At 45.0% G+C, this 24,725-nt stretch overlaps 1 protein-coding gene across 3 annotated transcripts in view; it reads right to left on the bottom strand.

Annotated features, from left to right (window-relative positions):
• Positions 1-24,725, bottom strand: part of ADGRE1 (adhesion G protein-coupled receptor E1) — a 47,465-nt gene that overhangs the window by 21,068 nt on the left and 1,672 nt on the right. For all 3 annotated transcript variants that reach the window (XR_009350565.1, XM_059159704.1, XM_059159705.1), the window contains exons 2-10: positions 24,100-24,153; positions 13,685-13,831; positions 11,032-11,187; positions 9,523-9,669; positions 7,247-7,396; positions 4,851-4,991; positions 4,628-4,765; positions 3,396-3,484; positions 1,894-1,977 (exon numbers count right to left, since the gene is read on the bottom strand). Coding sequence is in view for 2 of the 3 variants with exons in the window: in XM_059159704.1 (XP_059015687.1) it covers positions 1,894-1,977; positions 3,396-3,484; positions 4,628-4,765; positions 4,851-4,991; positions 7,247-7,396; positions 9,523-9,669; positions 11,032-11,187; positions 13,685-13,831; positions 24,100-24,153 (1,106 nt within the window). In the remaining variant the exon portion in view is untranslated. The remainder of the gene's footprint in view (positions 1-1,893; positions 1,978-3,395; positions 3,485-4,627; positions 4,766-4,850; positions 4,992-7,246; positions 7,397-9,522; positions 9,670-11,031; positions 11,188-13,684; positions 13,832-24,099; positions 24,154-24,725) is intronic.

Genomic DNA, 24,725 nt, shown 5'->3' with positions numbered 1-24,725 from the left:
CTCTCTGTCTACTTGTGATCTCTCTCTGTCAAATAAATAAATAAGATCTTTAAAAAATAAATAAAATGGAGGGAACCTAATTAAATTTGTAAAAAATGATTAATCTATGGAAATTTAATCTGAAAACCCTATGAATGAATGTACACTTGATGAATAAGTATGTTTTACCAATAAATCAATAATTTATTATTAATTAATTTAAATAGTTTATTATTATTTAAAATTTAAAATCAAATTACAAATGCAAGTATTATTCTGATTTTGGTACAAAACCAACCAAATTTATTGATAAACTAACAACAGCTTTGAGTCCAACCTGAAGTCTTAAAAAAAACTAGGTTTTAAAACCTATCATTGTAATGGCCAAGTAATCCCATCTCTAGGTATTTACCCCGGAGAAATGAAAAATCAGGGACACACACTGCCTCCACCGGACAGACACACAGACATGCAAACTGTGTGCGAATGTTTACAGCAGTTCTCCTGATTATTGCCCAAAGCTGAGGTGGGGTCAGGGGAAAGAGGAGATGTTGGTCTCGTGGAAACAGCTCAGCTGTCCTTCCCAGATGAATAGATAAACCATGGTACCTCCAAAAAGCAGGCTAGTAGTTGGCCATAAAAAGAAATGAAGCACCCATGTGTGCTTCACTGGGCATGAACCTTGAAAATGTTACACTTAGAGTTAGAAGCCAGACACAAAAGACCACATCTTGTAGGACTCCTTTTTTACAACATACCCAGAACAGGTACGTCTACCAAGTCAGAACCAGACTGGTGGTTGCCAGGGGCTGGGGGAGGGAGGGGTGAGGACCAGCTAGTTTGGGGGTACGAGCTTCCTTTTGGGAGGATGGAGGTGGTGGTTACACAATGCTGTGACTATAGATGATGTCACGAACAGTTATACAAAAATAAGAGTTGGAAAAAAAAAAAAAAGAATTGGAACTATTGATCAAAACCTTGATGAACCTCAAAGGCATTATGCTGAGTGATAGAAGCCACATCCTGGGGCACCTGGGTGGTTCGGAAAATGAGACGCCTGCCTTCAGCTCAGGTCATGATCCAGGGGCCTGGAATCAAGCCTCACCGGGGCCTCCCTGCTCAGTGGGGAGCCTGCTTCTCCCTCTCCCTCTGCTTCTTCCTCTCCTTCTGGCTCTCTCCCCTGCTCATGCTCTCTCTCTCTCCCTCCCCAAATAAATAAAGAAAAAAAGAAAGAAAGAAAGAGGGAGGGAGAGAGACAGAAAGAAAGAAAGTAAGAAAGAAAGAGGGAGGAAGGGGCCACACCCCGTATGATTCCATTTATATACTATTCTTGAAAAGACAAGACTCTCATGACAGAGATTTACTGGGGCTGGTGCTGGAGGAAGGATCTGACAATAAAGGGGAAGCCCCTGGGGTGCCTGGGTGACTCAGTCGCTAAGCGTCTGTCTCCTGCTCAGGTCATGATCCCAGGGTCCTAGGATCCAGCGGCATTGGGCTTCCTGCTCAGCAGGAAACCTTCTCCCTCTCCCACTCCGCCTGCGTGCATTCCCTCTCTTGCTGTGTGTGTCTCTCTCTCTGTCAAATAAATAAAAATAAAATCTAAAAAAAAAAAAAAAAAAGAAAAGAAAAAGAAAAAAAGAAAGGGCAGGGGAAGCCCCAGGGAGAGTTTGGGAAGGAAAAGGAACTGCTCCATATTCTGATGGTGGTGGTGATTACACAGATCCATTTACGTAATAAAATTCATAAAACTGGACAGAGAAGGGCAACCTGACTGCATGCTACATTTTAAAACCTTATAACTGTAATAAATTACAGGATAACTTGGCCCATTAATTATAAAGAGGACTTTCTGTACCCCATGTGTCCCCTAAGATGTCTGAAGCTCAAACCTGATTACGAAGACTTTCTTGTTACCTTCAGAGAGACCTCGGCTGTCCTGTTTTCACAGGCATCGTCCAGAACACTGAAGGTGGCATTCATTAATGTGCAGAAGGAACCCTGGGCCCCAGAGGAAGAGCACGAGTGAGCACTGACCCGTCGATGCCCCAGCATGCGAAGCACCCAGTGGCCACCCAGTCTACCATAAGGGTGGTCCTAAACTCCTAAGGTGTCAGGAGGCTCTAGAATTCTCAGAAAAACAGAAACTCACCATTTGAGCAGAATTGGAGCCACGGAAGCTTTCTCTTCAATGAATAAGAATAAAAGAAACAAATGCAAAGAAACAGCAAAACTACTTGGGAGGGTCAAAGATGGGGGAATGTATGGAAAAAAAAAATCCAGTGGTCCAAATTGATTATGATTCAGCCACAAAGAGGAATAAAGCATTGACACCTGCTACAATGTGGATGAGCCTTGGAAAAATCATACTCAGTGAGAGAAGCCATGCACACACCAAAAACCATGTACTGTATGATTACATTTGTATGAAATATGCAGAATAGAACAATGGATGGACACAGAGAGCATATCAGTGTCTACCAGGGGTTAGTTCCTCCAGGGGGCACTGGAGGACAATGTTGTTGGGGATACAGTTTCCTTTGAGGGGATGAAAATGTTTGAGGGCTAGAAGTGATGATTGCACACCATTGTAGTATATTAATTGCACTGCAACAAAATTTATGATGTACTCTATGCTGGCTAGATGAACACATAAAATTTTTTTTAAATAAAAAATGAAGTGTTAGAATGGTGACGTTTTAGGTGCATTTCACCACACTCTTTTCAAAAAACAACAGCAATGGTCCCAAGTGCATGGGAATTCCCAAGCTAATTTACAAGCTCATCTTGAAAATTGTGACATCAATTCCTTAAAATGCTCGTGGAGGCTCGAGTTTCTGGAACAACTTTGTTGGAGAATCAGGACATCCAAATTCCTCTTTGCCTGGGCCAGGGGCTGTGCATCACCCCCCGACATCCTAACCACACAGCACCAGTACCCTCACTGGTAATGAGACTCCAACATCCTTTCTTCTTTTAGTGAAGGAACTCCCAAGTTTTAGATAGGCCAATGTCCTCCCTTCTCAGCTTTCCTTGAAGCCAGATATAAACAGAAGTGATACTGGGTTATACTGTTAAAGAGAAGAACTATGCCTTTCACTTTGCCCTCCCCACTGCCCACCAGCTGGAATGCAGATGTGATGGCAGGGGCTGGGGCAGCCATCTTGGGCCACAGAGTGGGAGGCTTGTATTGATGATGGCAGAGCATTTAAGGAGCCATCCCATCAACTCTCCACAGCTGACACTCAGATTGTTTACAAGGAAAGAAATAAACTGTTATACAATTTAGGTCACCATTATTTTGGCCTTTGTTAAAACTGAGAAACAACATCCCACCTGAGTGGCTTCTAGGGACCTTCTAGGAACTTCTAGAAGTTCTTTTAGGAAACTCAAGAGCTAGGAACCTTAAAAATACTTACATGTTCAGGCTCCACTACTGCTCCCACTTGGCAGAGCTGGACTTGTTGATTGTTGGGTATTACATCTTCTTTACACTTGAAGGGGATCCCTAGGAAGAAAACAAAAGCAAACAAGTTAAAACTCAACCACAGCACGCTATGATTAAAAGACAAGTCTGATTTAATGATCCTCTGCTTCAAATCCATCCATTACCAGATTATATGACAGCCACACATTGAAACATCAGGGACACTGAAAAGCAGGAGACTGAGTGGAAAGAGCAGGTTGCCAAAGACCACCCAGTGCATGAGGCCATTTTTTATAATACTGCAAAGCAAACAAAACTAAGGGACATATTGTTGAGAAGTGCATACATGGGAGGCATTTTTTTTCAAGTTGGGGAATTATAAACACAAATTTCCAAATAGTCCCTTCTGGGAGGACTAAGGGAGCTCTAATGGGGGAAGGAGCATGTGGAAAACACAATGGCACTGATGATATTCTAGCTTTCATGTTGGCAAGGACCTTGAATGTATTCCTTTTACTATTATACTTCATTGCCTCCAGGTAAGATGCCTCTATTTTTAATGTACCAAGTCATGCACAATTTCAAAAAATTTAAACCATTCACTTCCCTATTGTTTTCAGGAGGAAAAAAAAATCTCCGAAATTCCTCATGTGGCTCACCAGTTCCTGCAGGATCTGACCTCTGCCCATGTCCTCAGGTGCACCTAATGCCATTTCCCCTGGTCCTGACTCTATGTTAGCCTCAGGGCCTTTGCACATGCCATAACCGTCACACTGAGCTCTCCACTCTTCATCTAGATAATTCCTACCCTTCCATCAAACTTCAATTTAAATGTTACTTGCCCAGAGTATATCAAATCTCATTACTCATTATGAATCATACTATGATTTTTTGGGGAGTCACACTCATTGTTCTTATTAAATAATAATGTGTGAACTCTCTACTTCTTTCCCTAGACTATAAACTACATGAAGGCAAATATCATGTCCATCACATCCAGGACTGAATCATCAATGACTAGTGCAGGGGCTGTTTGACTAATAGATGTTCCAAGAATAATTTATTGAATGAGTAAATTAATCAATGAGTGAATGAATACCTTGGAAAAGAGAGAATTGTAGATGAGGTAAAGGTAAGAGAAAGATCCAGAGTTTGAGTAGGTTAAGGATTTTGCAGCCAAACCAAGACATATTCCATTGCCAAGAGATACAAAGAGATGATTACTTTTGCAGCTGAAGTTCAAGGAGCCTTCAGGATTGGGTTGAAAGCCTCCAATGCAGCTACAGCTGTAGGAGCCCAAGGCATTGGTGCAGACAGAATTGGGGCCACATGGTGATGGACCTTGGGAGCATTCATCAATATCTGCAAAGAACTTGAGAATATCAAACAACCCAGAAGAACCAGGAGATACTTCTTTCCAGGGATGTTCAGCAAATCCTCTTCTCACCTCTACAATGGACTCCTTGTTCTGTGAAGCTCAGCTTTCCATTACTTGGTGCAAAGCCAGGAGAGCAGGTGCAAAAGTAGCTCCCAGGCGTGTTGGTGCATGTTGCATTGGAAGGGCACATATGGAGGCACTCATCAACATCTATAGCATAGAGAATGGGCATGAGGCAGAGTTGGCTAGTGATCCTACAAAAGCCATACTTCCAATGCATAGATTTATCCCTAAAAAATGGTAGCCCAAGCAGGCACTACATTTCCCAGAACCCTCTGCATCTAGGTGGGGCCATGTGACCAGTTTTCATGTTTAGAATAAGAGCAGATATGACATTTGTCACTTCTGGGCCAAGGTGGTTGCAAAGCATGTGTGCTTCCTCTCTTTCCCACCACTGGCTGAAACAGAGATTCCAAAGCCAAAAGTGATATGAGAACCAACAGATGCAAGGAAATGGTGTGGAGAAAAGCTGACCACTGGCCAGGTATGTCTATATTGGGTAGTAATGAGAGTAAGAAATTTCTGTTAGTGTTAAGCTGGTGATTCTCAGCTGAGGGCAGTGTGTCCCCTCTACCCCTGCTAGGGGACATTGGGCATTGTCTGGAGATATCTTTGGTTGTCGTGACTGGGCTGGGGGTAGGGGGTGATGTGGTAGGTAGAAGCCACAGATACTGCCAAACATCCTGCACTTCCCAGGACTGCCTCCCACCACAAAGAACTATCTAGCCCAAAATGTTAGTAGCACCAGAATTGAGGAATCCTGGCCTACCATATAGCGTCTCGCCAGGTCACTGTGGCACTGTGGGGCTACCTCTCCCTCTGGGAGTTTCTGAGCCATAGAGATATATGCAATAGAATGTCCCAGGAATAAATAAGCAGGAGGAAGGTAAGGACAACAGTTTTCATATTCCTCTGTCAATTCACAAAACAGGAGGAATAAATACACAAAATCCATTAGCAGCCTGTGCAAGTACATGGTGTGTTATACCGGGCATTACCATGGAGCATTGGGAGAAGTCCTTATGATATGAGTAGACTCATTTGGAGATCTCAAAGGACAGGAGAACGACCCAGAGGTGGAAGGTCCAGGGAAGCGGTTTTCCTCTTGATGTCACAGAAAATATCTCTAACCAAAGAGTGCCCTTCTTTTAATAGGGATCTCCCCACTGACAGACACATGTAAGTGTCTGCTAGGTGAACACTCATCAGAAATAGCACATATGGGGGGCCCCTGGGTGGCTCAGTTGGTTAAGTGTCTACCTTCGGCTTAGGTCATGATCCCAGGGTCTTAGGATCAAGCCCCACATCCCGCTCCAGGCTTAGCAGGGAGCCTGCTCCTCCCTCTGCCTCTCCCCTCCACTTATACTCTCTCTCTTTATCTCAAGTGAATAAAATCTTTTTTAAAAAAGGAAACAGTGCCCACAGCAACTCCATATGCAACTAATCAATCATTGAACACTACGTCAAAAACTAATGATGTGCTATATGTTGGCTAACTGAACATCATCATCATCATCGTGATCATCAGAAATAGCCCTTAAAAAATAGCACAAGTGAAATTTACATTTTGCATATGGAGCTGGACTAGCTGTGTGGTTTTCGAAACTGTTTTGGCTGAGGAACCCGTCCTTCATGCAAAGTGAAAATTACTGAGTAGGTAAAACAATTAGGAGCAGTGATAGTCTGAGTGTCAAGGGGTCCTGAGAAGATGCCTAGCAGCCTGGAATGCTGTACCAGTTTCTCTCTACGGTCCCTCTCAGATTTGCCTCTCTGTTGCTCTCCCTCTATCAACGTCAGCAGCTGGTGAAGATCAGTGAATGAAAACAAGAACATTTTTAATGAAAAGAAGCACATTATTGCCCTGGGAAGGGGGAAGCTCAAAGAACATAAGACATGTTCCTTCGTAGAGTAGATCCGCCAAAGACGACCACCATCGGTGCCTCCGTTTCCTGTGTGCAGGTCTTGTTCCTCCAGTGAGATGGGGAGTTAATTTCCCCTTCAATGGCATCTAACCTGGCCCCAGGACGTTGGCCAGGAGAACGTGGCAGAAGCAACATTCTGGGACTTTCAAGCCCAGGTCTTACAAGATCCCAGTTTCTGCTTCCTTCCCCTTGCAGCTTCCCTTCTGGGAAACCAGCTGCCATGCTCTGAGGAAGCCCAAGAATCCACGAGGATGGGCCCACGAGGGAAACTCAGGGGGCCAGCTGAGCTCCCAGCCAGACACCAGCACCAACTACTAGCCACGTAAGGGAGTCCATTTTGGACCTGGTCTCCATCCTAGTGATGCAGAAAGACCATTTTTCAGTCCACAGGATCACGAGCAAGCACAGACCCTTGTTTGTAAGCCATACTTTTCAGGGTGGTTTGCCATCTGTGGAAAGTGCCGGCATGTCTGGGAGCATTACCTACACATCTGAAATCCTCCACAGTCTCAGGGGTCCAAACAGCAGGTGAAAAGAACCCAGGCAGACAGGAGCAATTGTATTTTCCCAGGGTGTTGATACAGATGGAATCCAGGCCGCAAAGAGTTGAGTTCCTGGCGCATTCGTCCACATCTAGGCAGAAAACCAGTCTAAGTCAAAAGAATGAAGAATGCCTAGGGCCTCGCAGAGCACAACCCCACCCAGACCCGAGCCAGTGAAGCTCCTGGGCTCTGCTCACACCCTCCCAAACTCTGCTGAAAGGAAGGGCAAAGAGGCAGGTCTGTGACTCACACAGCCTCCTGACGAGGCTCTCTGCGGCATGGGATAAAAATCCAAACTCCTCCTCAGAACACAGGAGACCCCAAGAGTCTGGTCTCACCGAACCTCACCAAGCTTCTCTTGCTTGTCTAATCCCGTCATAATTCCTGATTCAGATTCACTGGTTACCTGTAGGTTCATGAAGGTTTATTCTCTGCTCCCTCAGCCTGGAACTCACTGGCCTCTCTTTCATTCAGAAATCTCAATTCCTTTTCAAGGAATCACTATGTTATCAGTAACAATGATTAAGAAGTGTCTGAGTGGAGGGGTGGAGGGTGCAGACAGCCTGGCCTCAAAACCTGGCTTTGTCCCTATAGTCTGTGTGTTACTGGGAGCTGTGCACCAAATTACTCACTACCCTGCACACTGAATTCAAATGTTAAAGCCCTAACACTCTGTGGTGTTTGGACATGGGGCCTTTGCAAGATGATGAGGTTAAGAGGAGATCTTAAGATGGGATCGATGCCCTTCAAAGAAGAGGAAGAGACACCAGAGCTCACTGAGGACACAGCATGAAGGCGGTCATCCAGAAGCCAGGAAGAAAGCCCTCTCTGACTGACCATGATCTCAGACTTCCAGCCTCCAGAACAGAGAGAAAAGAAATCTCAGTTGTTGAAACTGCCCCATCTGCAGCATTTTGTTCCAGCGACCCAGAGCTGACTAATGCGTGGACAAGATAATTCACCTCTGTGCATCTCAGCACCATCATCTGTCAGATGGGGACAGGGACAATACTCACCCCACTGGGTTGTTTGGAGCATTAAATAAGGTGATGTCTGAGAAAGCCCCAGAAAAGAGCCCAGAGAATAGCAAGCCTGAGCTAAATATTTGCTAACTAAAATAAAAAATTAACTGGTGACATGTTGAGATTTTTGTGACAGGTGCCGAGGGAGATCCTACATGCACCTGCTCAGAAAATGCTGCCGGCAGCCCCCGTGAGGTGCACACCAACATTATTTCCGTTTTCCAGATAAGGAAACTGAGGCTTCACTGTTACTGCATAGCCTGCGAAAGTCAACCCAGGATTTAAAATCAGGCTCTGTCTGGTTCTGGACTTGTTAGAGGACCGCTTCCCAGGCTGTCATGAGTCAGAGTCTGGGAACTTGGGGGTTAAGTCGATGCCGGCCCTAGACAAGCCCCCTGGGTTGCTGGAGGTGGCAGCCTCACATGAAGGCAGAATAGCATCATGGTTAGAGCACAGGGTGTGCAGTCACATTTGGCAGCATTCAGATCCGGACTCCCCTGCTTCCTATCTATTTGACTGTGGGAAAGCTGTTCCAGCACAATGGAGGTTCAGTTTCCTCATCTGTAAAATGGGTATAAAATATACTGATACCATCAGGTTGTTGGGAAGACAGCGAGCACTTAAGTGGAAAAGCACAACACCTTGGCTGGGATTCTGACTCCCGGCTTCCGTACCTGCTGTTTCCTCCTCCTGGAACACCTTTCCCCAGATACCCAATATCTCAGTCCCTCACACCCTCACATTTTTCCTCAAATATCAACTTCTCAGCATAGCCATTCCTTACCACCCTATTCGATGTAGACCCCCATCCTCAGCACTCCCTGTCCACTTTCCTGCCTTCTTTATCTCCTTAAACTATTCCTGGCACACTCTATGTTCATGATTTCTATTGCTATCTATCTCTCCCAACGCTGGATGATGAGTTCCAGGAGAGCAAATAATTTTGCCTCTGCTGGTCACTGCTGTATCCACCATCCCTAGAATAGTGCTCAGCATACAGAAGGTGCTCCTGAAGTATTTGCTGATGAGTGAAAGAGTAAATGAATGAATGAAGGAAGGAAGGAGTGATTGTTGGCTTCAGCTTAGCAGAGGAGAGCTTTGAGCTCAGCCCAGACTCATGCAGACCTTTTCCCTACCAGGCCTGTCTTGGCCAATGGACTTGGATCTTGTTCCCCAACAGAACTCTCCCACCTACCTTCACATATCTCTCCTGGGCCCTGGATGTTCCTGTTGCCACTGCTAGATTCAAACCCTAGGTTGCAGACACAAGAGTAGCTTCCAGGACTGTTGTGGCAAGTCGCATGCTCTGGGCAAATTCCGGGATCAGCACATTCATCCACATCTGATCAGTGGAAATGAAAACCCAAGTCAAAGTGGATAAAGAAATGAGAACAGGAGTCTGAAAACACACTTGCCGTGCATGTTCTCCCCTTCCCCCTCTTCTCCCTTGCAGTTAGGCATGGCCGTGAGAATAAATCCTGGCCCAATGTATGTAAGAGGAGAGTGGAAAATAGCTCCCAAGAGTAATGACCATAGACGTGGCCGTCCTTCTTTACTCTCCCCATGGCTACACCATGGGGTGCAGATGGTGCCGTGCAATGTGACTTATTGCCACTCCTCTTTAAGATGTGGAGCTTGTGTCCCCACTCCTTGAATCTAGCTGGCCTTTGACTTCCGCTGGCCAAAAGAATGCAGCAGAAGTGATTTGGTGCCAGTTCCATATGTAGACTTCTAGAGAAGTTCTTTGCTTCTGCTCATTCTTTGGGATCCTTGCTTCCTCCATATGAACAAGCACTAGACTCGCCTAACAAGAATGAGAGACAAAGTAGAAGAAAGATGGCACATCCCAGATCATTCCCCTGGCATGCGAGGCAGCCCAGCTGAGATGAGCAAACTGACCCTCAGCTGACCACAGATACATAAGAAGCCCAACAGAGACCCAAGGAACTGACCAGCAGAGCCCAACCTAAACTTCCAGTGCACAGAATAGAAAGTCAAATACATGGTGTTAGTCTCTAGTCACTGAATTTCAGGGTGATTTGTTACTCAGCTATAGCTAACTGCTACAAGTGGATCAGAAAAATCAGAGAGGACTTCAAACATCTCTCAGTACAAGCCAAGGGGATGTGATAAGGGCTTGATCACTCCGTACCTTGCTTGACAGGGTCACCCTCCCTCCAAATGAGCATGGACAACAGTAGTACTGCACCACACTCAGGAAGACAGAGCCCTTGCATCTTGTGAGAACATTCTGGCTACAGTTGGAGGATGGATTTGAAGGACAAGACTGGAGGAAGAGAAAGCCCAGTGAGGCAGCTGGTAAAATATCAGGGAATCCCAGAACGAGGACAGGGAAGAATAGAGAGATTTAAGACATATTTAACAGGTAAATTCCCCAAGATATGATGACTGATTTAATATGGAGGTTTGGGGAGGAGGGCATCTAGAGCACAACAGGTTCTCTATACATTCACAGGTGGAGTTGTGAGAGAGGAATCCACTCTGGCAGCTGCAATCATAGCTTCCCAAGGAGTTGACACACTCCGCATGCTCCGGGCTGATGCCACCGGAGAGGCACTCATTGATGTCTGAGGAGCAGTAAAGGAGAGTGGGCAGAACGAAGATGGTGTGTCTAATGTGAGAGATGCATGTCTCCAACTCAAGTGATCACTGTTCACCAAAGACCCATGCCCAAGAGCATTACCTGTGCAGGAGAAATGACCTGGATATCCTGGGATCCAGTCATTTCCAGTGGGAGAAGAGAAACCGGGGAAACAGCTGCACTTGTACCTCCCCAGAAGGTTTCTGCAGACTGAGTGGGGACCACATTTTGAGGAGCTTTGCGAACATTCATCTATATCTGGACACAGAAAGAGTTGGAGTTACAAATTTGCCTCATCTTGTGTAGCAGATTGTATTTTCAAAGATGGCAGAAATTATGTCTTCCATGCCATATGCCCTTCATTCCATATGAATTTGTATTCCTTACAGAAAGCAATGGGGTCTCTATTCCCTCCCCTTGGATCTAAGCATGCTGTGATTGTGAGGGTAGTGATTCTAAGTCATAAAGACACCATGCATTCCCTCCTTCTTCTCTTGGAATTTGACCACCATACTGTGAGGAAGCCCAAGCAGCCATGAAAAAAGCAGCTCACATGGTGAAGAACCAGGATCCCCAGCCCACAGCCCTGGTGAAGCAGCCAGCTGGAGGCCAGCACCAGCTACCAGCCGTGTGAGTGTGCTCTCTTTAAAGTGGATCCTCTAGCCCCCACTAGAGCCAACTCAACTGACACTGCATGGAACAGAGACAAGCCACACTCACCAAACTCAACCCAGATGACAGAGACATTCATGAACAAAATAAATGGTTGCCCTTATTTTCATGTTCTAAATTTGCAGGTGTTCTGCTACCCAGCAGTAGATTGTAAAATAACAATTTAGGGCACCTGGGTGGCTCAGTCAGTTAAGTGGCTGCCTTTGGCTCAGGTCAGGATCTCAGAGTCTTGGGATCCAGTCCCACATCAGACTTTCTGCTCAGTGGGGAGCCTATTTCTGTGTCTGGTTGCCACTCCTCCTGCTTATGTGTATTCTCTCTCTCTCTCTCACACACACACACACTTTTTTGACAAGTAAATAAAAAAGTCTTTTTTTAAAAAAAAGAATAATTTTCAAAGCCACATAGAACAATTTACTCATTTGAGGACCCATAAAATTGTCCAGTTATGGTATCATGATGTGGTCCAGCACAAGTTTCCTTCAGCCCGGATCTGCCAAGTCATCCTAAACCCTTGCTATATACTTGTCGTGCAAATACAGCTGCAAGGCAAGTCTCTTACAGCCCCTCCCAGAAAACTGTGCCTCTCCTAGACAGAAATCTGGAGCTGCCCCTATACATCAAGATCAGACCACAGGAATGTTCATCACGCCTTTATCTAACACAGTAAAACATTAGAAACAACCAATTAAGGCTGACTAAATCTGTAGTTGACATAAAGAAGGAGGTAACATGTTCCTTCATTCAACAAGTATCTATTGGATATTCACAAGATATCAGGCCCTATAGGAGGGTCAGAGACATAAAGGAGATGAAATCCTTGCCGTAGTAGTCATAAATTTCTAGACAGAGAATGTTGGTTTCAACCCAAATTTTGAAACCAGGGCCCATCAGGACTATTGAAGCTTACCAAATAACCCACGAACTGTAACCCAAAGGTAAAGAAAGATTTGGGAACCCTCTGGATACTACAACAATAGAAATGAATTCTCTTTTTCAGAGCCCAGCGAAGTACAGCTCATGGGTCAAATCAGTCTACCACCACCTGTTTGTATAAATAAAGTTTTGTTGGAACAAAACCACACCCATTCATTCGTGTATCGCCTATGGCTGCTTTCTCACTACAACTGGAGCATTAAGTAGTCATGAGAGATCATTCGGCTTGCAACCTCCAAAACATTTACTCTTTGGCCCCTTGCACAAAAAAGTTTGCCAACCCCTGGTCTTATTCAGAGACACAGTCAGATCTTGACTGTCAAGGGAAGAACTGTGATCCAAACATAAAAATGCAAACAAAGAACTTTGCTCATTCTGTGGATTATTTCAATTTATGCTATTTACATCGGTAGTACCTCTTGTACTGTACCTAGCACTGCATACACATGACTGCATTTAATTTTCCCAACTATCCTTCAAGGTGGGTAGTCTTATAAACCCATTCTACAGAGGGAAACATTGAGGCTTACAGAGGGTAAATATGTTTCCCCAACACCTCACAACTAGGTGATATGATGCAGAAATTGCTGTTAGAGTCGGAAAGATGGGTCTGGAGGTCAGTTCAACCGCACGACTGTGAATGAGTCATTCCAATACCCCAAGCAGTTTCCTCCTCTGTATGGTATAGATCATCATGGTAGAGATGCCTGAACTCAGTTTAATGTAAAAATGCATAGAAAGCCCTTCACAGGGGACCTGGCACTCAGTGAATGTTAGAGAGTCTTGTTTTCTGCATGGAAAGACAACCAAAAGGAGGTTACCCAAAAGGAAATCAGTGGTTATTTCTGGATATTGACAAACAACACGGTTTTTACTTTCATTTTCATCCTAAAGCTAGCTCTGAATTGTTGGAACGTTGAGTGAGCAGGAATCATTGTCATAGAAAAAGAAAGAGAACAATGATGTACTGTGTGTTGGATAATTGAATTTAAATTTTAAAAATTTAAGAAAGAAAAGAAGGTTAAGGGAGATGGGGAGAAAAAAAATGTTTGGGGAAAAAGTACCTACATCCACATCCACTACCCAGCCAGCTTCCACCTGATTCCCATATAACATGCTGGCGGGTTTTGAGGGGGTGCGTACTTACCTTTGCACGTCACTCCTGGGCCCCTGAACTGCGTCAGTCCGTTGCTGGACAGAAAACCTCGTTTGCAAGTGCAGTAGTAACTATCCAAAGTGTTGGTGCAGGTTGCGTAGGCTGGGCACGTGGTGGTATCCAGACACTCATTCACATCTGGACAGTACAGAAGGAAGAGGTCAGGTTAGAGCTCCAGGGTGGGCTTCAAGGGGAAGGCAGCATGAGAGCATGAAGAGGACTATTCTGGGCTGAACTGTGCCCCACCCCCAAATATGCTGACGCCCTAAACCCTGGCCCCTGAGAATGCAACTTTATTTGGAAGTAGGGTCTTTTTAAATGTAGTTAAGACCTCAGCATGGATGAGATCCTTCTGGAGTAGGATGTTCCTTAATCTGATATGACTGACATCTCCTCTCTGTAGAAAGCCAAGGCGTGCCAGCACTCTAGCAGATCTAACATGATTTGTCTGTGTCCAGGCCTCCCATTTCCCCCTTCCCACTGTGTTCTAACCACACCGACCTCCTTGTAATGCCACCAAACCTCTTGGCATTGTCTTGCCCCTTCATGCTGTTTCCTCTGCTCAAGGTACCTTCACAGCTCACTCACCTCCCTCTGGTCTTTGTTCTAATAATAGCATCTCAGCAAGGTCTTCATTATTGAGCACCGACTGTGTACTGGGCACTGTTGTATGCACTCAGCACACAGCAGTGAATGACAGACACAAATCCTTGCCTTCCAGGAGCTCAAAGTCCATCAGGACAATAGACTTAATCAATCACAGATGCTGTTTTTTTTCTTTTTTAAACAAAGAATTGTTTTAGAAATTGTCTGAAAATTAATTTCATTTCCAGCTAGATTTACCTCTTCCTGGAGAGCAGTAGTAAAAATCACTCACTCCAATGAGTGGAGATGCCACTCACTGGCTATGTGTCCTTGGACAAGTTACTTAACCTCACCGAGCCTCAGTTGTCCACATCTGTGTAATGGGAATTATATGAGTATACATACTAAGGCTGCTCTAGCCAATAAACAAGTAGCATTTGGCATCTACCTGCTTTTCTCCATCCCCATAGACCTTCCTCTGGATTCTACATCCTTAAATCCTCCATTGTCCCCTCCAATCTTTTCTCCACATAGTAGTCATCTCTGAATACAAATTTGATCATCTACCCCCACCCCTGCCTACAGTGCTCCTACACTGTACTGCCTACAGTATCACACTCAGAATTAAAACCCAAACCACTTAACAGGACCCATGAGGCCCCAGTGACAAGACCCCACATCTTTAAGCCTCTCATCTCATGGTAGTTCCATTTCCAGACTTCCCACCTCAGGGCCCTGGCATATGCTATTCCCTTGACCTCTGCTTTGCCTGACCCATTCCTATTCTCTCCTTAGGTCTTGCTTAACTGTCATTTCCTCCAAAACACCTCCCTTGACGCTCCCAAGGTTTCCTGAGCTCCTCCTCTATGACAACTACCATAATTACAGTTGTTCTATTATTTATACGATTAGATTTTTTTGTTATTGTTTTGTTTATTTGACAGACAGAGATCACAAGTAGGCAGAGAGGCAGGCAGAAAGAGAAAAGAGGAAGCAGGCTCCCCACAGAGCAGAGAGCCCAACGCGGGGCTCGATCCCAGGACCCTGAGATCATGACCTGAGCTGAAGGCAGAGGCCCAACCCACTGAGCCTCGCAGGTGTCCCATGATTAGCTTTTTAATGATCATTTCTCCCGCCACACTGTGAGCTCTGGAAAGACAAAGCCAGACATGGAGGCAGGCTTCTAGGTGCCTGGGAAGAGACTTATTTGATATTATCATTCCTGTGGTCATCAGAATAATAGCCCCTTGGTAGATGACCACATCCTAATCCCCGGAACCTACGAATATGGTATGGTACGTGGCAAGGGAGCACTAAGGTTTCAGATGGAATTAAGATTGGCAATGAGCTGGCCATTTGCACCCCAATGTTCACAGCAGCAGCAGGCACAGTCGCCAAACTGCGGAAAGAACCAACATGCCCTTCAACGGACGAATGGATAAGGAAGATGTGGTCCATATACACTATGGAGTATGATGCCTCCATCAGAAAGGATGAATACCCAACTTTTGTAGCAACATGGACGGGACTGGAGGAGATTATGCTGAATGAAATAAGTCAAGCAGAGAGAGTCAGTTATCATATGGTTTCACTTGCTTGTGGAGCATAAGGAAATAACATGGAGGACATGGGGAGATGGAGAGGAGAAGGGAGTTGGGGGAAACCAGAGGGGGAGACCAACCATGAGAGACTGTGGACTCTGAGAAACAAGCTGAGGGGTTTTTTTTTTGGGGGGGGATGGGTAAGCCTGGTGGTGGGTACTGAGGAGGGCACGGATTGCATGGAGCACTGGGTGTGGTGCATAAACAATGAATTCTGGAACACTGAAAAGAAATTTAAAAAATAAAAATTTTTTTAAAAAAAGATTGGCGATCAGCTGATCCTAAGATGAAGAGATTATTCTGGATTAACCAGGTGGGGCCAAAGTAATCACAAAGGTCCTTATAAACAGAAGGCGAAGCCAGCAGAGGCAAAGTGACACAACGTGAGAACGACCTGGCCAGTCATTGCCAGCTTTGAAAGTGGAGAAGGAGGAACACAAGGCAAGGAATCCAGGAGGCCTCTAGAGGCTGGAAAAGGCAAAAAGACAGATTATCCTGCAGAACCTCTTGAAAAGAACACAGCCCTGCGGACACCTTGATTTTAGCCCAATGGGACCCACTTTGGACTTCTGATCTCCAGACCCGCAAGGTAATGTTTTTGTTGTGTGACGCTACCAAGTTTGTTTATTGGCTAGAGCAGCCTTAGTATGTTTACTCATACAATTCCCATTACACAGATGTGGACAACTGAGGCTCGGTGAGGTTAAGTAACTTGTCCAAGGACACACAGCCGGTGAGTGGCATCTCCACTCATTGGAGTGAGTGATTTTTACTACTGCTCTCCAGGAAGAGGTAAATCTGGCTGGAAATGAAATTAATTTTCAGACAATTTCTAAAACAATTCTTTGTTTAAAAAAGAAAAAAAAAACAGCATCTGTGATTGATTAAGTCTGTTGTCCTGATGGACTTTGAGCTCCTGGAAGGCAAGGATTTGTGTCTGTCATTCACTGCTGTGTGCTGAGTGCATACAACAGTGCCCAGTACACAGTCGGTGCTCAATAATGAAGACCTTGCTGAGATGCTATTATTAGAACAAAGATCAGAGGGAGGTGAGTGAGCTGTGAAGGAACCTAGAGCAGAGGAAACAGCATGAAGGGGCAAGACCAAGCCAAGAGTTTGGTGGCATGACAAGGAGGTCGATGTGGCTAGAACACAGTGGGAAGGGGGAAATGGGAGGCCTGGACACAGACAAATCATGTTAGATCTGCTAGAGTGCTGGCACGCCTTGGCTTTCTACAGAGAGTGGTGGGAGCCATGAGGTGTCTGAGCACAGACAGGACAGAGCTGGACTGGGGTTTTAACAGGGTCCTGTGGCCCCTGGCTGGGAGATGAACTGTAGAGGGGCAGGATGACCAGGCAGGAGACACCTGCTCCCATCCAGGTAAGCCGGGATGGTGGCTGCAATCCTTCTGGGAGCTGTGGAAGACACAAGATTGGGGGTTTCTTCCGAAGGTGATGCTAACAGTATTTGCCAATGGACTGGGTATGGGATGTGAAAGAAAAAGGAGTGAACGCCAGCGTCGACTGATAGAGTAAGAAAGCACTTCATAGAATGCTGCAAAACCTTCTTACAACATGCCTTGTTTCCTTTCCCTGCAGGACATCTTAGTTGTATCTCTTCTCACTAACAGTTTCCTCTTTCATCTGCAGAGGCAATGCTGTTCTTTGCAAACTTCCTGCCTTTCATCTGAGTTTCCCGTCACCCTCTTCCTCTGGCTCAATCGCTCACAACTCAAACCCACCCCAAACCAGAATCTCAAGCCAGGTCTGTGTGACTTGGCACCGACCAACCTCTCAGCTCATCTCCTACCTTGTCCCACCAGCCATGCTCACCTTTGCTCAGTTCCCCCAATTCTTTCTGGTCTCAAGAACTTTGCATGTCACTGCAAAGATCTTAGGACTTGCCAGCCTCCCGAATTGCATGAACCAATTCCTTATGACAAATTTTTTAATCTATATGTATCCTTCCTATTGGTTCTGCTTCTCTGGATAACTCTGATAAATACAAACACCTTCTATACATTAGACACTATTCTAGGCACTGTGGATTCAGAAGTGGAACAAGACACACAAAATTCCCCATCTTCACAGAGCTAATAACCTGGAGAGTAGAGGGTAGGGGATACGATGTCAAAAATAGGGTAGTCACTGAGATGACTCATGAGCTGAAACATAAAGAAGATGAGGGAGAGAGCCAAGTATATATGTAGGGCAAGAGCATCCCAAGCAGAGGACATAGCTCATGCAAAGGCCCTGGGGCAGGACTGGACCTGAGGTATTAGAAGAGCAGCAAGGAGGGGTGTGTGGTCAGAACAAAGAGAGCAAGGCGAAGAGAGGGAGGAGGGCAGGGCATGGAGGGGATGGAGCAGGTCGTGTAGGGCCTTAGAGGTCTCCAAGAGGATTTGGGCTTTGAGCTGAGGGTGGTGGGAGTCCTGGAGGATTGTGGGCAGAGGAGGTGGAACTTGACTTGGGTGCTCCCTGGTGCCCTCTGGTGGCCACTTCAAGGGCAAGAAGCCAGGAAACCCCTTCAACAATCCCCCTGAGACAGACACATGCTCCTCAGTTATGAGCCAAACAACTTAATGGATGATCACCTAATTGACCCAAGCATAAAGAGACTCCAAAGGGCAAAAGGACTTTTGAAGTTAGAACTAGAGCTTCCGTTTCACTGGTGCCTCCCAAGCTCCAGGCTCCTTCCGTGCTTTGTCTGCAAGGCCCTACAATAGTGCTTCCAGATGGGTGGACCTAGTAACCTCGGTTTTCCCAGGACTTCCCTGGTGTTAGCACTGGAAGGCCAGAGTCCTGGGAATTCCCCTCCCGGTAAAAGACAAGCCAGGAGGTTGGTCACCCTACCTCAAGGTAAACACAAGGACTCCATTTTACAGATATGAAAACAGAGGTCCAAGAGTGTTTCCACAGATTTCCCGAGGTCACACCATCAGTCAGAATGCAAGAGAAGTTAAAGCAGAATGGGTGAAGGCTGGCAGGGCGTCTGGGGGGCCTGGTCACTGTCCTGACTGTGTCTACTCACTACGGCTTTGGCCCAGCCAGTATGAACCAGATAATTTCGATTTCTCTGAGAAAAGAGAGCACTGACACAGTTGTGCACCTGCTATGTTCCAGGTACCACTTGAAGCACTACCAGTTGGATTAATTAACCTGTCTGACTCTCATTTTCGTAGAAACTGAAGTTTTAGGGAATTTACTGAAATATGTGAGGACTGGAACCAAGATTTGAACCCAGGAACTATGACTCCAGAGCCCATCTCTTAACAAGAGCACATGGAGTCAAATCCTCACAACTAACCCATTAGGTCGGGGGGAGGGTCACTGCAATACCCATTAATCGGACAACAACACCGAGAGCCGAAGGTGCTCGCCCAAGGTCTAATTGCCTTCAGTCTGGGAGGCCTGTTCCCAGAACACGTGCTCCGCAGCTGCCACCAGCCCCACAGCAGAGCAAGGAGAAGCCATCAGATCCCTTTGAACGTGGCCGTGAGCCAGCCAGTCTCCGTATTTCCCCGAGTGCCAGTGATTACAGCAGCAAGTTACGAAAGCAGGAGCGGGTATGAGAAGGGGAAAACCCAGTCTCCTCCTGGGGATTCGTCCTACACCAGTTCATGAGTCCTTGCCCGGTAAGAAGGGGTGGGAGAGCGGCCATTCTTGGCACCCACCACCCCCCATCTGATTTACTGGCATGGCATGCGGATCCCCCAGGCAAACACTGGTGGAACAGGTACAGGTGAGTTACAGCATAGTCTCTGCCTTCCCCCTGAGCAGGTGAACCTCTGGGATGCATTGCACACTCCAGGCTCCTTGTGAGACCAGGCTGTGTGGCTAAAACTCTCCTAAAACACCTTCCGGGAAGGTACTTTCTCTCTCTCCTCCCTATCCTGCTCCCCTCAGTCTCCTGCAAGTGTTTCCTGAGAGTCCTCCCTTGATGAATTACTCACACAACAATCCTATCAGCTCTGCGTCTACAGAAAATGACCAAAAGCAGATGGTCATTCTTATTTTGATGAAAAAAAAATTTTTTTTGGTTTGTGTCTTTTTTAAAAAAAGGTAATGATTGCTTTTTAAAAAAATTCAAACAAACAATGCAGAAGTATATAAAATTCAAAGTGAAGATCTCTTAGTCCCCCATCTTTACACCCAGAGGCAACCACTGTCAAAAGCTTAGAGTGAATTCCCTCCAGGCTAAATCCTATTCATAGACTCAGTCATGCAAGTGTATTATTAAATAGGAATAAATTTATAAATTCACACAATTTTCTTAACGCAAGTGAGATCACGCAATATACAATCTACTGTGCTCTCCAAAACAGTAGCTACTAATCATATACAGCTGTTTGCTTTTAAATTTCTGAAAACTGGGGTGCCTGGGTGGCTCAGTTGGTTAAGCATCTACCTTCAGCTCAGGTCGTGATCTTGGGGTCCTGGGACCAGGCAGTCTGCTTCTCCCACTCTCTCTGCCCCTCCGCCTGCTCAAGAGTGCACACACGTGCTCTCTCTCACTTTCTGAAATTAAGGAGGGCACGTGTTCTATTGAGTACTGGGTGTTAAACATAAATAATGAATCCTGGAACACTACATCAAAAACTAGTGATGTACTGCATGGTGACTAACATAACATAATAATCATTAAAAAAAAAAAAAAAAAAAAACCTCCAAGAGTAACCTAGAAGGACAAAAAAAATCTTTAAAAAATAAATAAATCTATGAAATTAAATAAAACAAAACATCCCATTATTTGGTCCTACTGGCTTTATTTCAAGCGTTCAGTAGCCGCTTGCGGCTAGTGGCTATTGTAGATTCAGAGCAGGTCCATCATCCTGGAAAGGACAACTCTGTTGTCCTCTTGTTTTTTCAAATCAGAATAGGTCTTGCAAACCAAGAGCAGCAAAATTTGTCAAGCGTGGAAGCTGGGTGATGGGTACATGGGAGTCTGTTGTCCTGTTTCCCCTACTTTTGAATGTTTAAATATTTCTATAATAAAAAGTTAAGGGGAGGATATGTTTGGGGCAACTTTCCGAGTCAGTGCATACAGACCCAGCTCATGCTTTTGAACAGCTATGTAGTTTCCACTATGCCCATGGGCATTAACTGTGCCAGGGACTGGCTTGGAAGCCAAAGTTCCACGGTATGCAACTGTCAGTAGCAGGCAGCTTACCCACCACGGACTGCATTTCCCAGCTCACCTTGTGTCCAGGTATGGTCCTATGACCCCAAGCAAATACCCCGTGCCTCACCGCCAGACCTCTGTTTTTAGAATGTGGGTATGCCTTCTCCACTGTTACTCTTCCCTCCTGCCACAGTCTGAAGAAGACTCTGAGACACTAGCATGGCTGAGCCACCCAGATATCTCTACCCAGATAGAAGGCAGCTGGGTCTCCAAATTACCATTCAGAGGAAAAGCTCTGACTGGCCAGAAATATTTGCATTGGACTCTAAACCAAACAAAAATTAAATTTATTTTTAGTAAACCATGGACAGTTTTGGGTTTGTTACAGTAGCTAGGGTTACTCTAACAAACACAACGTTTTATCCAACTACTCCCCTCATGTAAACAAACATTGTTTATTCCAAGTTGTTACCAGAATAGTATAAGGAACACATCCTTGAGTGTATGGTGAGGTATGTCTGTACTTTATACAAACATCTCTTTGGAATAAATTTCTGGATTAGGAATTGCTGTATCAAAGTGTATATGCGTTTTCATAGTATTTTATAAAGTATGGTATAGAGAGACAAGCACAAATATTTTAAGTATGTACTTTGGTGAACTATCACAAAGTTAACATCCCAATTTCATTTTTAATTCCAATCTTTAATTCCAATAGTGCTTAGTTTTCTCAAATGTTAAGTCTTTGGAATTTCCACTTACAAATTTCAAGTATGTGCCTTGACTATAACATCTCTCACACTCTCTATGTGTGAGACTCTCATAGAGTCTTTTATTTATTTATTTATCTATCTACCTAACTTGCCTGCATAGTGTCAGGCCTCAGCTTGGTCCCAGAGCTGTGGAGAGTCACACGATGACTTCCTCACTGGCCAAGGGCTTTCTGGAATCAATGATAATGACTGATTTTTTTTTTTTTTATCAAGGTGATCTTTTTGGAAATAGAGTGATAGGATTTTCTTTTCCACTTATATGGGTGTGAACTCCCTTCCCCAACACATTCTGCTGAAAGATTTACTCTCATTCAGGAGATTTTAGGACGTCTTAGCAGTAGACACACATGAAAGCGAAACGGTAACATTCAAGTTTTAATTACCAAACTGGATTTGGGTTGCCAGGAAAACAGTAGCCTTGAAAGCAAAGCCTTATAAGATGAACAAGTTTAGGGATCTAATGTACAGCATAATTACTCTGGTGAACAATACCGCATCATGTACTTGGAAGTTGCTACAAGTAGATCTTATATATCCTTATTCCAGGAAAAAAAAAAAAAAAAAGATGGTAGTTATGTAAGGTAATGAAGATGTTCGTGAACACTATGGTGATAATCTTTCTCAATATATGTGTGTGTAAGGACCTACTTAGCCAGAGCAACTCCATCTCGGCTACACAGCCATTTTGTTGTTCGTGCAGTAAAACTTAAACTGACCCTGCCCCCTCCCCAGAGGAACTTACTTAAAAACAAATCTGGGAAACCAGTAAAATATGGTTGACCAGTCCCTGATAACAGAGCCCAAATACAAGGACGGGTCAGGCCAGGTGGAGACATCCAATCAGTAAAGCACACATACTATCTCCCTAACCATCAAAAAAATGTAAACCCTGCCTTTTGGGTGTTAAACTTGGGCGCCAATTCTGACCAGAGTGATAGGCTAGTTCAAACAGCTACTATAAGGTAAATTGTAATTCAATTGGCCACCCACGTGTGACCTAACATGACTAAGAGACGGCCCCGGCTGGTCGGTTTGATTCTTGATACTGGCATGAAATAAAGCTTTGCTTGACCTTCGCTTTGTATCAGTCTCGATCCTTTGATAACAGACCCCAACATGTGTATCATATCAACACGTACATACATTAAACTTACACAATGTTATATGTCAGTCATATCTCAATAAAAAGATTTTGGGGTAGCCAGGCTTGAAGGACTAGAAAGTAGAGCTTTCATTAAGCCATGGTGTAAGAGAAATAAATACCTTTCACAGGGGAAGAGAGATGAGAGGGACCCACCAGAAGCCCTACTCCTCTGCCACATCACCTCAGTAACTTCTGGGTAGGAATGGATGAATTGAGGTATCAAGGCTAGGGGCTGACTTCTCCCAGCAAAAATCAGGTGGAGTTTCCCAGTCTAAAAGAGAAGTTTGCTTTCTGCTGCTGTCATATCCAACACGGTATGAGAGCCAAGAATTAGAATCTACAGAAGGAGGTAGCTAGTAGGTGGTCAAAAAAAATCTTCTGGGTTCCTATAGCCTGAACATGGAAAGTAGAAGCTCCTGCATGGACCCCTGGAGGGTAGAGAGCTTCTGAGAGGACTACCAGACAAGCAAGGTGGGGCCATGCTCTACCAATGGACAAAACATCCTATCCACAGTCCACCCTTGACAGCCACAAGATCCCATAAGTTGCCCCTACACCAACACACAGCCACCATCTTGGGAGGACCAAGAGTAGAGTAAGAAATTCGAAAGATTAACTCTTTGCACAACACAGACTGAATTTCCCAAATAAGGGTGAGCCAGGAAACAGAGACACTGAGAACATGAAGAACTGGCAGTGTTTTTCTTCTCCATCCAGCAGCAGCTTATGTAGAAGATGAGAACAATTAATAACGTTTTTTAAATGCGTTTTTTTTTCCACATTGAGTTGTAGTTTGAGTAAATTCCATCCCTATTCCTAGTACCATTTACGAAGCTCTTATCACATGTACCAAGTAGTTAACAAAGTTACCTCTTTCGACTGAAGCTTCACAATGTCCCTGGGATGGGAACCTGTGTTAATTGTATTTCACGGTTGAGGAGAGTGACCATCAAGAGAGGTTTCGTGTGACTCATCTGAGGTCACACAGTGAATCCACGGCACATAGGTAAGTGCTTGGATGAGGAACCAGGAGACCTGGATGTTACTTATCCCTTGCTCTGTCACTAAGTATCTCCCAGCAAGTGTTCAGCTGCAGCTCAGCCTCCTGGGACAGAAGGGTCTCCTCCCCCAAAAGCATCTTCCTGCACATTGACTATATGGATTTTCTTTGAACAGCTTACCAACTGCCATTGATTCCAATGGGAAAACGACCCAGAAGAATAGATGACAATACCCTACGGGGAAAGAAAAGAAAAACACCGTGAACCATCGAGAAGCAATGTGCTCAAGCTGAAAAAAGTGCTCCTGGAATGACCTCATATAAGTAGGTTTGATGAATGTAGACGAGAGATCCAACAGAGCGACAGACATACAGTATGTCACATAATACAGCGCCATTCCTGCGTTTCTGCACTTTATGTTTTTCATTTTGTTTGTATTATCTTAACTTTCTTTTACAAAAAAAGTTCCAGCTGGTTTTCAAAAACAGACACTAAAACATGTATTCTCAAGAGAAATGACATCTTCCTCAAGAGGGCAAAGCTTGATTCTTAGGGAGAGATGAAAAAAGTGTCCAAAAGGCAGTGTCGCCTACCAGCATTTAGTTCTTCTTTGCTATTACCACCTCTGTGACCCTTACCCCCAACACACCCATCTTTGGCCCCACCCCCACCCTTCCCTTGAGTACCACCCCCACCTTCAACCCCATCACCACCCACACTACCCCCATGACCACCCCCACCTCCACCACTCCCACCACCTGACCTCCACCACCCCATCTTCTCCTCCTCCCACAATCCCTACCCTC

This window comes from Mustela lutreola, chromosome 2 (genome assembly GCF_030435805.1).
Source record: "Mustela lutreola isolate mMusLut2 chromosome 2, mMusLut2.pri, whole genome shotgun sequence".
NCBI classification, from domain to species: domain Eukaryota; kingdom Metazoa; phylum Chordata; class Mammalia; order Carnivora; family Mustelidae; genus Mustela; species Mustela lutreola.
This window is presented reverse-complemented; position numbering and strand designations above follow the sequence as displayed.